The sequence below is a fragment of the Varroa jacobsoni genome, unplaced genomic scaffold, assembly GCF_002532875.2.
Source record: "Varroa jacobsoni isolate VJ856 unplaced genomic scaffold, vjacob_1.0 contig00932, whole genome shotgun sequence".
NCBI classification, from domain to species: Eukaryota; Metazoa; Arthropoda; class Arachnida; order Mesostigmata; family Varroidae; genus Varroa; species Varroa jacobsoni.
The window spans coordinates 64,625-78,535 of record NW_019214555.1 but is presented as its reverse complement, the minus strand read 5'-3'; the positions used below and the strand labels follow the sequence as shown (position 1 = coordinate 78,535).

The window sequence follows — 13,911 nt, the reverse complement described above, 5'->3', positions numbered from 1 at the left end:
TTTATATATAACATGAAACTTTATTATTTTTATGTTGTACCGACTACGTGCGTTCGCCTACAAATTCACATTGTCAAAATCTGACACGCTCTGTAATACAGGTAGTCGACCTACTGCCAACCTTTCACGCTACGGTCGTTATATGCAGTCGTATTCTATAGTCACGAGACAAGCTTCGCGTATGACCTTTCAGTGTAGCGCAGTTAGTTTAGGTTAGACCCATCTGGTCATCTCGTTCATGGCTAACCAGCCTATAAGCTTATCCATTTTGTATTTTTTACCACCAAACCCAGACCACACGCGTCAAATTCCCATCGTCGTACCGATCAAACCAACCACAGACGCCAGAGCCCTCGCGGTCCTGTAGCCTACCTGCCTATGTACCTGTCTGCAGCCATTAGTTCGCGGTAGATGGACCCGACGTTGCGGTGTGCCGTGTCCTTGAACCAGCGAGTGAATTGTCGGTCCTCTCCCTTTAATCCGAAAACAGGGCCTAGTTGTCCGCTACAGCTCCCTGACCGGCGCTTTATGAGGGCAACTGTCTACACCAACGGCTTCTGGTCGAGCGTTAACCGCTCGGGAGTTTTTGGGATAGCGACTACTGCTAAATCGTTGTTACTCGCGATGGCATTTTCCCTCCTGCTGGCGGTTTAATGTAACGTAAAAACGCAATGATTTCGAGGGGAAAATAATCACCAGCCAAAACAGAGCAGCCGCCGTAACGAGAAGACCACGGCCTGCAGCGGCAGCGTCGAGAAGTAGTAACGACAGTTTTTTTTTCAATTTAGCGGTACACTTTTAGTAGAATTAAATACTAAAATATATTTTGTGCGCGAGCCGCATCGAAACATATTTGCAGCATTGAGGAACCTAAGGCGACGGTTCGATAGTTGCCGTAGAAGTTGTGTGGTTCCGCCGAGTGATGCCGAAACAGCGAAATCCATATATCGCCGCAGTGCATATTCGACCTGTCTTTCTATATCGTTCCTGGACTCACCGGCTCGAATACAGCAGTTCTGTGACAACTGAATCAGCGACTGACAGGCGTTGACCAGCAGAAGTCGAAGGGTACAGTTTGGCAGTGCAAGGTGCCATCCTAGCCGTCGTCAACGGTTATCCTAACTACGGAACGCTTCTTTTTCGTTTGTTACGGTTAAAGTAAACAGTGATCACCTTTAGGAGACAAGTCTTGCTTTGCTCCAGTGGTGGCTTAATGTTTTGGATTAATTGAAAGTATAGAAGTATTGCTTTGTTATGGTTGTGGTAGTTCGGTGTTTGGAAGCCGTTAATATTACGTTGGAAGTTGTAAAACAACATATCGTTAAGGTGAACGACGGTGAATGGTCAATCATGCTGGGCTTTTTTTTTTGAGTAGGTCGTTAATTTGGATACATCAAGCCTGGCTGTGGAACCTGAAGTGATCCGCTCGAATAGAAAATGAGTTATCTATAGCGGTTGCAGCTAACTTCCATAAATACCACATAGCAGTGTACACCAATGGAAATTTTATGAAAGCACGACTTTAAGAGTATTACTCTGTAGCATGCTATGGAAACTGATTGATTGATCGATGATCGAGTGTGTGTAAGTGCTCAGTGCAGGGCTTTTTATGTCTACACATAATTGGACTGATATTAGGACCAAGAACGCTGTACTTTCATTTCAGGATTTACAATCGCGCTAGATAGGGTAAAGTTCTACGCAGGATGACGTCCCTATGTGCGTGCTTTGGTATGTGCTAACTGGCCATATTCATCTGAAATAGAAACAAGCGCGTCGAATAAGCTCCTGTTTCGCACGGAATAATCCAAAAAACAATGTGGAAGCTGTTTGTTCAGCCTGGCCTCACCGCAGCCGATCAAAACACCCGATTCGAATAGTCTGTATATTAAGAAGTACTACTGCAAAAATGTGTTTCTACCATCGAATTAGTCTACTTATAACACTTACATCGATACGAGTTACGCGGACAGAAGAATCGTTCATCTAGTTTGTTGACACCGGCTAGAGGGCTAGTCTTGGAGCTTGACGATCATCGTGATGGTGACTGCCACTAATACGGTCAATCGTGCCTTTTCCAGTTTTTAGCTTTGTCGACGGGGCAGTCTAATCAGAGTTAGCCCGGAACGCACAAATACGCTGACGGGCGTGTTCAATACGAGCGAGTATTAACCGCCGACTAACCAAACAAGTACAGATTTGTGTTCATCAAACGTTTGGTATTACCTTTTCCGTTATCGATGTGGTGCGGTATACGTAGAATTGCTGCACAGGCCCCATAAATTGACAAACCGTTTAAAATGTCTAGTTGAGACAGAGATACACAAGGATCCAGCTGTTGATCGGAGTGTTTCGCGGAGCTCACGTACTAGTATTACACTTCAATGCGTGGCACAGTGCACTCCAAAGCCGATATAGTACAAATGGTCTGGGAGCACCATAATGTATTACAATTGTCATCAAGATCAACCGTTGCGTAATTAAGTCGACCGCAACGGTAACAACAAAAGCGGGAGGGAAGAATGGGGGGAAATTTGGCTACATCTCTACTGATTCGCACCACGTACAGATCAGTAACGGCAACGTCCGTACGTATACGGTACGTATATGTGTATATGTTCGACCTCGTGTAATCTAGCGGGCTTCATCCAGCGGATTAGCTTCCGAATTTTTAACACTTTACCAACCACGTTGTTTGGCCTCTTCCGTCATTATTTTATCACTTTCCGAACAATTTTTAGCCATGCAGACGCTAATTCCGCACACAAACGTGCAATACAATGTAATGCTGCATCACTGCTCCATCACTGATAGGACAACACGCCTTCAAAAAACGACCTCATAGCCACGGACGAAATGGACAAAGAACACCACAAACCCTGACACACAAACATGCGAGTCCTGCCGTTACAGAAACACGCATAGGGTACTCCACCGTCAACGCTGGAGCGCCGGCTGCCAGAACAACAGCTGAGTACTGAATGAGACCCGAACTACTGATTTCGGCGGCAGTGGCAGCAACAGCAGTAATAGTCGCTATGGCCCCGACAGAGCGATTGTTAGTACCGTTGTACGCGCTGTTACTGTCAACATTGATCCCGCATCGGATGGACGAACCATAGTAGAGTGGAAGGCTGGAGAAGTGCCAGAAATAAGCGAATAGGCCGCTTCGTCGTCCAGCAGCTGTTGCAGCTGCAGTGGCACCGCTGATGAAAAGGACAACATGACTTTTCGTTGGGAGGAAAGAGCGTGAGACAGAAAACAAACAAAAACAGCATGAGAGAAATGAAACACAGACCAAGAGGGAAAAAAGGGAAGTTCTATTTTCAGCACCGCTTGCAGAAGGCAACGGAAAGTTACGGCCCACGACAAGGACATCAAATAAAGTGAACAGCCTGCCCGCACGAAGTCAAGAGCCAGTCGAAGCAGGCATCGCCGTAGCTTCGGACGGAGCCCGGCACAAGCGCTTGTTCTTAGCGAAGCGATTTGCGCTGAGTTCCGCATCTACGAACTAAACTAATGTACAGCCATCGCCAAAGAGTGTAGCCGAATAATACAAACGAAAAGGAGAGTCTGCGTACGAACTGCACAGGCAGCCGTTGTTCACTGCGGATTATCGCTCACAGCCGTACGAACGCCAGCCAAAAAAGCAGCAAATAGAAAATTCAACCGAGCTGGTACATTGGCAGATACGCATCATTGAATGGCCTTAACACATTAGAGCCGACTCTTTCTGTAGGGATCGTAATATCAGAAACACGTAACAACAATAGCGGCAATCACGGCTCCAGTCGCTGCCGGCAATCGGGCGTCACAAACAACGTAAGATCGACTGCTTACTGGCAATTACTAATGCAACGTATATTCGGTGCTATGTACTCAGTCAGAGTTAAGCGTTCAAGCGCAACAAGTGCTCATAGCTGTGACGCTAGCCAATGGCGCTCATTCGAGTGTTCGTCGTAGTAGCGTCGGCGGTGACGACGATAGAAAAATAACTGGACTAGTGGCGTTTCAGCTATAATAACGAGTCCGGCCAGTGCGACCGATGCGGTGATAATGGTGAGACGATATAGAGGCGACGGGCAGGCTGAGAGCTGATTGACGCAGGTGTGCGCCGAGCATCAGCGACAAGGCAATACGAGAGATCGCAGGTAAACGTGTGTCAGGATTGCCAGTTTGATCTGGGCGCTCAGCAGTGTGATGCCAGCAAAAGGAGCACATGCTGGGCGGGATAGTCCGAATGGAACACGGTACTTAGTGAAGGCTTTGATCTGAGCAGGAAGCATCGTTGCTGAGTTTATGGGAGCTGGTGCTCCGACTTCCCTCTGCTCTGACGACGGTGATGCGAGCGAGTGGTTTAATCGAAAAAAGGTGAACGATGTGATTACGTCGTTGCATAGGAACATGTATTGTTGGATGCAGCGCAAGTTAAGACAACTGGAGGGAACGACATTTTCTCGATCACTTCGAATCAGAGAATGCATGTCTGTATATTCGTTCAGATGGTTTCCCTTGATTTTTAAGTGCATCGGTAGTTGTAATACGAGTCCCCAGATACAGAGAGAAGCGGGAGCCAATCGAAAAGGAAGATAGAAGAAACCGCATTGTTGTTATAATTATGGTCGTCACAAACTCGGAGACATACGACGCTTAACGCTGGTATAAGTCAGCAGAGAAAAAGTACCTATGAGTTTGACTCGAGAGCTCTACGCTTGGTCAAGCCAATGTAAGTGTTGCTAGGGCAATGATGCTCTACCTGACAGGTGCCATAACTCAGTTAGTTATTTATGACCAAGTTCACACGTTCAGCAAACGTACAAAAATCCCTCATCACAAACTACTTCGACAGATGCTCTCTGTTCAATCGTGAACTTCAAAGAAAGACAAGCTCTTTAACAGAGATTAGTAAGGAAAGTGGTTAATTTTGTTACTTAGCCGTATGAAAACATGCCATATCTTGCGCCGCACCATATTCGGCGGAATGATAGATGTCGACGCATGACTATGTTATATCTACATTGTTTTACATACCATCTGAACACAGTTTCACTAGCTTCATTGAAAAGTCGAAGTTTATCTTCAAGCCGATCCATTATCTATCATTATCTATGTTACCGTCACGTGTTATTGCATTAATCAGAAGATGCTGTGATAGCAGCTAGAAGGATTAAGCGAGAGATATCATCTATCTGTCTGTGTAATAGATGGCGCTGTTATTGTTATTAAACTTGTTGACATCATCTCTGCACCGCGGTCAGTGTGTATATTGAGTTATACATAAACAGGTGGTGTACATTGATTGTGTGTACAGAAACAAACCCATCGAGAATATAACAAAAAGCGTACTACGCTACGTATTAAAGAGAAGGTGAAAAAAAAAACAGAGATAAACAATGGCGCAGAAGGCAAATGATCCAGAATTGGACCGGATGATTGAGGAAATCCGCGAGGACATCAAAAAAAAGGTGAAAATGCATTAACCAGAATATATTATTAACAATACTGTGATACTTATTGCATTTATTTCAAAATCAGTGTAACAATTACAACTGTAGAGGGGAGTGCGGGCGCTCGTGACGGGACGGCAATTCATCGACAGGAAACGGCAACTGTATTACGGATTCCGTGACTGGCGACACCATAATAATCGTTAAAGTAGGACAGAGATGTTCGTTAATAACCCAGCTCGGTTGCTTTCGGTAGCAGTATAGGATCACAGCTCTTCCAGTAGAGCTCGCGAAGAGCTCATCAATGGGAATCTTCGTCTGGGTGTTTATGCTAAAAAAAAACCATACTATGAATACATCTAAAATTTTACCCTCGAAGCAGAAGTTCCGTTCTCAGGGACATCGCCGCAATTAAGCTGTAACACTGACAAACATGGTGAAATCATGCTTCAGTCGACAATGTATTGATAATGAATATTTTGCTCAAATGAATGAAGTGACTCTTCCAAATGGTTTGCCGCGTTTTTCAACTACAAAATATGGCAAAGTGAGATAAAAAAATATCCAAAAACTGCTATTGCACATATAGACTAAAGATGAAAAAACTGGCATAAAGCTCCTTTAACTACCTTTCGAGGCTCATGTCCAATATCACCATTCGGCATTCCATCAAACAATTAGCTTTCAACACGAAACGAAGTCTGCCCGTCTATGCCCAGGTTTGAACCTATTAGCTACCACGTCTTTCTAAGATTAGCGGTCAAACGTTACCCACAAAGCTATTACTGGGATTTTGCACAATATGAAGGTTTCACTACAGATAATTTCTAAACGCCTTGAGTTTTACGTCTGGTATCGCCGTTCGGCAATGAGTTCATTTTCAATGGGCCTTCGACCCGAGAACCCTGCAATTAGCCAACATCGTTCCACGCTAGCAAATATCGTCGTAAATGTCGATCTTGCATTCGTAACTTCGCCTTCAACTTTTACCAGTTTCCTCAAGTGTGTTTTTTTCCTCTGGGTGAAAGAGACTCTTTGAATATCTAATTATCTAAATGTTTAATTTGCGTCTCTGAATAATTCCATTGATTGTGAACAGCGTCTGAACGTCTGCATCTTCTAAACTTCTCGAGCTGACCTCTGATGATCTGAGTTGATCTCATCTGTTGACGTGCACTGAGGACAATCCTGTAACCGTTGTATCCTGTATTTCATGTGGGGGTATAGGCATCAGTATTATGGTGGGTCCTATTATTATTGTTGTTTTAATTATGAGTCGACGTTGCTCATTCCTTTCGCTAGCAAAAGCACTGGCCGTTGCTGCGAGTGCTTGCGGATGCCTCCCCCACAAAGTCAAAACTTCCGTCTTTCCGGAAGCGGCAGCTTCGATGGCCACGGCGCGTATTTATGCTAGCTAAATAGCATTGTTATGAGTCTGACTCTTTACGTCCAATGACTGCCGCCATATTCTGTATTCTGTTCACCGCTGGGTCGTAATCGAATCGAGGGCGAACGAACAGAGCATGTCATCAGAATCAATGGTGATGATGATTTCTAATGAAAAAGAATAGTGACAACAATTATTATTACTATCTATCAGTTCTATTATATATATAAATTCTATTAATATCATTTTATACTGCCCTGTGGTGCAGGCTGTGATAACACGAACTTGACATTGCCAATGATAAGTGGGCACGCCTTCCATCATTTCCTTGTATGACCTTCATACTCTATGACACTTACAATGATGTACACGTTTACTCATACATATGTATGTATACGATTACTGAGAAAACATTACGATGGAGACCTTGATTTCGCGATTCATTGTTACATAAGAAGTGATTTTCGAAATCCACGATCCATTTCTACGTTGCGGTTTTTCCTTTTTTTTTTTTTGTTTTTACCTTTCGGCATATATCTTCAATTTACGTTATGCAATTTAGCTGCGTTTGTATAATCAACATTGAGAACATATGACAAGCTAAACACTGAACGATAGAATCTTACAAATCCTATAATTTTACGAGGTGACCTTTGTTCATAGCTAGTAAAGTAACAATTACCATCTTTATTTATTTACCACAATGTATCCAGTTTCAAATAATACAACTCTTCCGATGGTTAAACTCAAGCCAGATCAATGATTACGAACGATTCACACGTAACCTACGAATGAAGGTCTCATCCATTACCTTCGAGAGGTGCGCTTCAACCCCGCGGTTTCAAAGTATTAATCTGCTTCATTCCATTATTATTTCAACTTATTACTAATGAATTCAATATCAATCATATCCCATTAGTAAATCAATTAGAGTTTCCTCTACGGTACGATTGTTGCACAAGCAACAATGACAATAAAGTAATAACCCTTCCGGTGTTGAGGGGGCGTTGCTCCAAGTTGCGTTTGACCCAGTCCGATTGGAATATACTGTTTCCGCTATACTTGTTGCAGTAGAAGCCAACGGAGACGCTGTTCAGGTGTTCGGATGAAAAATATGTTTCGCGTTGTACGCACGGCACCTTAGGCTGCTACGCATTGCTTTAGACTGCTGGCTTTTTGTCGGGCGCGAAACAAACTGCGACTACGCCCATATTTGAGCCTAGGCCATCATTTGCCCCTGAGCTTAATAGGCAAACACGGTATTTACTGCACTAAAACACGGACAGACGACTATGATAAACATAACCTATGTATCATTCAGTTTCAACATTGTTGGGTAAATTAACGTAAATGATGAATACTGTAAAAGCTGTCATATTAATTATCAGAATATACCACTAGCAAGTCGTTTGTAGTAATATAATAGTAAAGATAATATTTGTTGTCCCTCATTGGGGCAAAGTTCTATGCATTCGTTATTAATCCTATATGATCAAAATTGCCCCTGTTTTTATCACTTTTTAAGTCAATGTCATTTGTAACAGGAATATGACATTGAGTTGAAAATCGATATACAGGCTGAAGCAAAAGCTTCTCGATAATGCAAAAATTGTGTTTCTTAGCAAATAAGCCTTTCATGTTCTTTCTAGCTTCTGAAGTAGCTAGTAGTCGGAAATACGAAGATACGATTCTGTAATACACACTTTTTAATGTGTATACAATTTTTGCCTCAACTGATATATACAAATATGTATCTATATATAGATTGCTTTGTATACACCGCCACATTATATATTTGTTGTAGCGGGTCTGCGTTCACTCGTTATACTTGGTACCCCGAGAAGCCAGTCCTTTCCAGAACAACACAACAAATTTTCAAAAGGACCAACTGTAATCCAGTGTTTCCACACAGTTTCCGAAAAATGACACAAGGCAAACCAAAAAATCCTCAATTAGGTTTAAATTTAAAGGGCTTAAAATTCATTAACATGGCACAGAGAGCCATTTTTAGTGCACCTGGGGCTTTTATATAGAAATTAACGGTCGTTTTGAAATGTAAAATATAGGTGACTAACTAAACTGACTACATAAGTTACAATAGTTATCCTTATGGACATTTTCTGCGCCTCTTTGCACTTTTGGTAATTGTTAGCCACTCTGAGCCCTTTGGCCTGCTATCAATTCAAAATTAATTTGCGTTAGACTTTTCTGTATGTAGCTCTGTTAGGCAGCGTGTTAACGGCTACCAGTATCGTTTGACGGTTATTATTAAAAAGTTGTTTGCAGATTAATATATAGGTAGATAGTTTCTGACGATTCCGGGCGGTGTTTATTTTATACGTGCGCCAAAGCATCAAAGGTCTCAAAGTTTTGCCATAGTTTAGTATCCCTGTTTGCAGACGAGAACGTTTCTGCTCCGCCTCGTATTTACACGAAGGGAAATCTGGCCGCTTTCAATTGGCTCTCCGTATTTAGCATTTGCATATGAAAATTCTCGTCAGCCATCGGCCCAGACCAGCTATAGGTGCTACTAGACGGACCGATCTGGCCTCTATGTAGTGCGACGAAAGACTTGCGAAGATTTCCCGGGGTGTCCCTTATGCCTAGTATCTTGAAGGAGAAATAGTTGGCGAATGGATATACTAGAATTGCAGGACATGTTGTTAAAGACCGCGAAACGAATTGGTTTGAGCCGAGGCCGAGTTTTGCCACAAGTGAGGTATAAACCGATGTGTTGGAACAGCTTTTGCTTTGCCAACAAACGACCTGACCAGAAACTACTACTGGAAGTGCTGTCACGTTGGTCTTCAGATGAGACGTTCTCGTTAGAAAGGAAGACCTTAAAGATGTTCTTGAAGGTGGCAACTACATACTCAATGAAAAAAGAAACATTTTTTACTTAATAATTTTTAGTGCCGATTAAATTTCTTCCAAGAGGTGGTCGTCTTTTCCAGCTTGTCAATATGCATAGGTATTTCTGGTCATTAAGGAGCACTTATCTCTCTATTCGCATATAATTAATCTAACACGACTCTGGCAAGCGGCCAGGGTTACTGTTGCTATTATCATACTTGCCAATGTGCCTATGCCATTTGTTTTCACATCTGACAGCAGCGGACGTATTGCAAGACCCCCGGCCACTTCGTATAGAGGTGGCGTACCACCCACGACACGCTCGAACCGTATAAGCACATCCATTAGTCTCGCTGTAAAATGATAGTGTCCGCCCGCCTTAGTTTTAGGGTCTCGACTCTGGCAGTCTGATCTATCAAAAATCTCAACCGGTCAGCGTGTTCCAGTTGTTCTGCTACGACTAACAACCGGCCGAATTCGGGTGGATGGTAGCGTCAACGGGGCAGCATTCAGCTAGTGGCACAGGCGCGCACAGAGTCTCCCACCTTCGAAGTCGTCAAGGAACCAGTAAGCGGACAGCAAACAGAGTTCTGGTCTTGGTGTTGATCTGGTTGATCAGCTCGCTGGCTGAGATCGCGGCGTTCCGATTCGGTAGAAACCCTCATTGCTTACGGCCGATTCGCTGGGTGGTAATATTTGCAGCCGTATTTGATGTCTGATGGCTGAGTTAGAGCGGTAGTAGTCTGCGGCCAGATCACGCTCCGCCCCAAGAGAGTCCTCTCCCGAGACCACCCGGCCGTAGGCTTCCATAGGGAAGAGGACCCTTGTGTCCGCCAGCTTACTGGTTAACATTCCGATTACCGGGAAAATGAAACTGGCTTTTCCGGCCTTTATCTAAAAGTATTATTCGAACTGCTCTGTTGAAATCAGTGCTATAGTGCAGAGCGGTAGAAAGCAGGCAACTCGACCAAAACGCCCTTCAGCTCGCACAGAGAAGTTAAGACGGTGCTGCAGAATTCGGACAAGACGCCAACGCTCGCTCGTCGAACAGTTTCCTATTCGTGCGCAATTCATCCACGGTTGAGTCGGTAACGATGTCAGACGAAGTCGTCACCCGGGTTAAGAAGGTAAAGAAGGTAAAGAAAGTAGCTGTCGAAACGAATGAAGAGGCTGGTTCGGAAACAGGCTTCGCGTACGACCCGGAGTCACGCAACGCTTCCCAGGGAGATGTACGTGTCAGGATAGATGTCTTCGTCAGCTAAAGCAGACGTTTTTCGTGGCCTATTAAAAACCGAATCTAGATTTCAATAACTAAAAGTATCTAGTGTTAGTGCAATGGAATATACTAATCAAATAGTAGTTGATGTGCGTCAATGCATTATGGATATAAGTGTTCACACCATTATGACCATTTTTGGATACGAATAATATGGATTTTTGTGAGGACGAGATCTAAGAAGGCCTGTCTGAACCTACTAACCTGTCTAGGTGGACCTATCTATCCAGATGATTCTGAATACTGCGGAAAATTCAAGTCAGAGTATATTACTTCAAAGCAATTCACTTTACATTTTGCCCGAGCTTCAAATCGTAATATCTCACTCACTCGATGGTACCACGCCCGCTTCTCTTGCACCGTATTTGGACCGTACCGAGAATGCAATCTTTTTGTTTTGAGAAGGGTACGGACACGTTGGGCCTCATTCTGAGGTGCGCGTGCGGTACACTATCAAACCTGAATTAGCAGGGCTTCATTATTTACCGTTATATCGTTCTCAGAGTTGACGGAGCAGCAAGAACTAATAGTAAACAACAAAGCGTTGGTAACCCTCGTTTAATGTAAGTTATTTGACATAGACATACCACTCATTTCACTTGACAATGACCTAGAATCCTGCTATGAAGTGACCCCGTGAGGGTATCAGGATAGAGGCTAGAATTGGCTGCCAATGCTCAATATGTTTCGACGGGTTCAACTAAGCTTGACGCCGCTTACTAGGTGTTTTCGATATTATCGCATCAAGTTCTGGCTGTTTTACCTAGGAGGCTATACAATACGAACAATTCAATGAGTTACAATGGTGAGGACTTGAACTATTACGAGCCTGAAAAGGATGTCACGGAAACTCGTTTAGCTGTTGTGCGATCTGTACATCTATACAGTCTATTGAGCATACAGCCTACGCTAGGGTTTTGCTGATGCTACGAGTTACTGATCAGTAATAGACTCTTGTTATAGCAAGTGAACGATGCATAGCAATCTCTGCGTACGTCAAGGGGCTTAGTGTAGAAGAAGAGAAAGCTTAGGGCGATAGCTATATCTATCTGGCCTAGCAACTAGTTTACTGACCGTCAACGCTTCGCCATTTTTCTATAGAGATGGCGTTGTGTAAAAGTCTAGTTTGCTACCTTACTTTACAGTAATACAGCTGCTCACCCGGTGGCTAGTTTAGTCGAATTTTCACAGGGGAAGCTTGTGAAGACACGGCGCATTAAAACCTTGGCCATTCTCTAAAGCTGTTGATGACGCCACGAAGTCGTTGGCGTTCAGTGTGCCTGAAGCGCATAGAATAAAATCGGGACATGGCCTTTCGGAAAGGCGAAGGCGGAAGCACGGAACACAGCCGGGCGTTCTGGATGAGTAATAAGCAGTCGTTCTTATCTGGACGATGAATGAATGACACGTTTCGCTTCCGTTTGTTTCAGAGTATCTGCTCTCAAAGGTCTATATCTTGTTTTTCTCTAGACCTGGTTGCTTTCGAATCATGCGATAGATGTCAGATTTGGTTTGAAAACATCTGAAATTATTCCTCGTAATTATAGGTAAAATACTATGGAATTATCATTCCACTGCGTTCCTAAATCGTATATGTAACGAGACATCTCAGATTGTCATCATTGGCATCCGTAGGCCCACGTACAATTTATTTCATGTGAACAGAACCGGTCTTATGAAATGCTGTCTAACGGCTTTTTTTTTATTTATTAAATATGCTTTTATCGCCTCTTAGAGGTGACCCAAACTTTATTAGGGCCGACATAGCAGAGCTGAACAAATTGTCTGAAGCTTCAACCTCTATCAAGTCCACCGATCTAAAACAATTTATATGCAAATTGAATTGTCCTTTTAAGAATCGTACATCAGATATGCGTAGCTAAAAGAAATTTAGTCAAAATACAGTGTGTGAAAAGGATATAATGCAACCAACAAGGACAATGCTAATCCGACACAGGCCGATATTGAGAACTTTGCGGCTTTTCCTGCCGTATCTATCAATTGGCGCCTAATATAATGTCGGTTTTCTCGGCTAGAGTCCAATATATAGTTTCCATCATTTTACCAAATAGCTGAACGAGAACTAACAGGAACATGGCAACGGTCTATATTTGTTATCCACCGGTTGTTAGAAAGCGGATTTTCACAGCCGTTTGAAATTCTGGGCTAAACATTTGCTGTTCTGTAGTTTGTATTGTACTAAATTAGTGCTTCTTGTTGGACTATGCCACTGTGTCGTCCATAAACATATCGTTTTGCAATCATCATTGGGTCAATCGGTTTTAACGGAGTCCGTCTTATGATAATCACGATTATAAACCATCGGAATCAACACAGTTATTATTTGGTTGTATGGTTCTATTAAAATTACTTAGTGTAACCTTGTGTTCGTCCTGTTTCTTGATGTTCTAGGGCCTTCCCTATTGACGCATATGTCGATCAGTGTGACAAGACAGCTTGCCTCCACTTCGGCTTTGCAGTGTTCAGCCTGCTGTGCCGATACTTTTTCAAATGGCCTTTGCTGTTCAGTCCTTAGGACAGAATCGAAGCCTTTTTGCCGACAGGTATCTATGTATATAATATAGTGATTAGGACAGCGTCTGTTGATATTACTAGAAAACCTCTTAGAACTGGTGAGGTCAAAATTCAAAAGACAGGCGAAAGCTTATAAGAAGAATATCTAAGGCTACAGTATAACCGCAGACTGAGTACCACCCCCGTTACTAATAACAATTGTGCTAGATAAGGAGGCTCTTTGGGACTCAAATGATTATGTCTCTTTCACTTTCCACTAGTGTGAAATCTCACCCTCAGGCTATCGTAGAGTATATTATCGGCTCTAATACATAAGCTTAACCAATAATTCTAATATAAGAATACAACAATTCTATACATACCTATGTCTAAAACAGGCATTTTGTGATTATGGGAAGATTGCTATCTATGTT

The 13,911-nt window shown here is 43.0% G+C and overlaps 1 protein-coding gene across 6 annotated transcripts in view; it reads left to right on the top strand.

The window, feature by feature from the left end:
* The window catches only part of Lmpt (four and a half LIM domains protein limpet), a 66,103-nt gene that overhangs the window by 17,698 nt on the left and 34,494 nt on the right, over positions 1 to 13,911 (top strand). Inside the window, exon 1 of one of the 6 annotated variants that reach the window (XM_022852706.2) lies at positions 4,801 to 5,465. The exons of 4 other annotated variants lie outside the window; for them this stretch is intronic. In XM_022852706.2, coding sequence (XP_022708441.1) covers positions 5,394 to 5,465 — 72 coding nt within the window. In that variant the 5' untranslated portion in view covers positions 4,801 to 5,393. Of the gene's footprint in view, positions 1 to 4,800; positions 5,466 to 10,623; positions 10,917 to 13,911 lie in introns of those variants that run through there. One more of the 6 variants, XM_022852705.2, reaches the window with a different exon arrangement.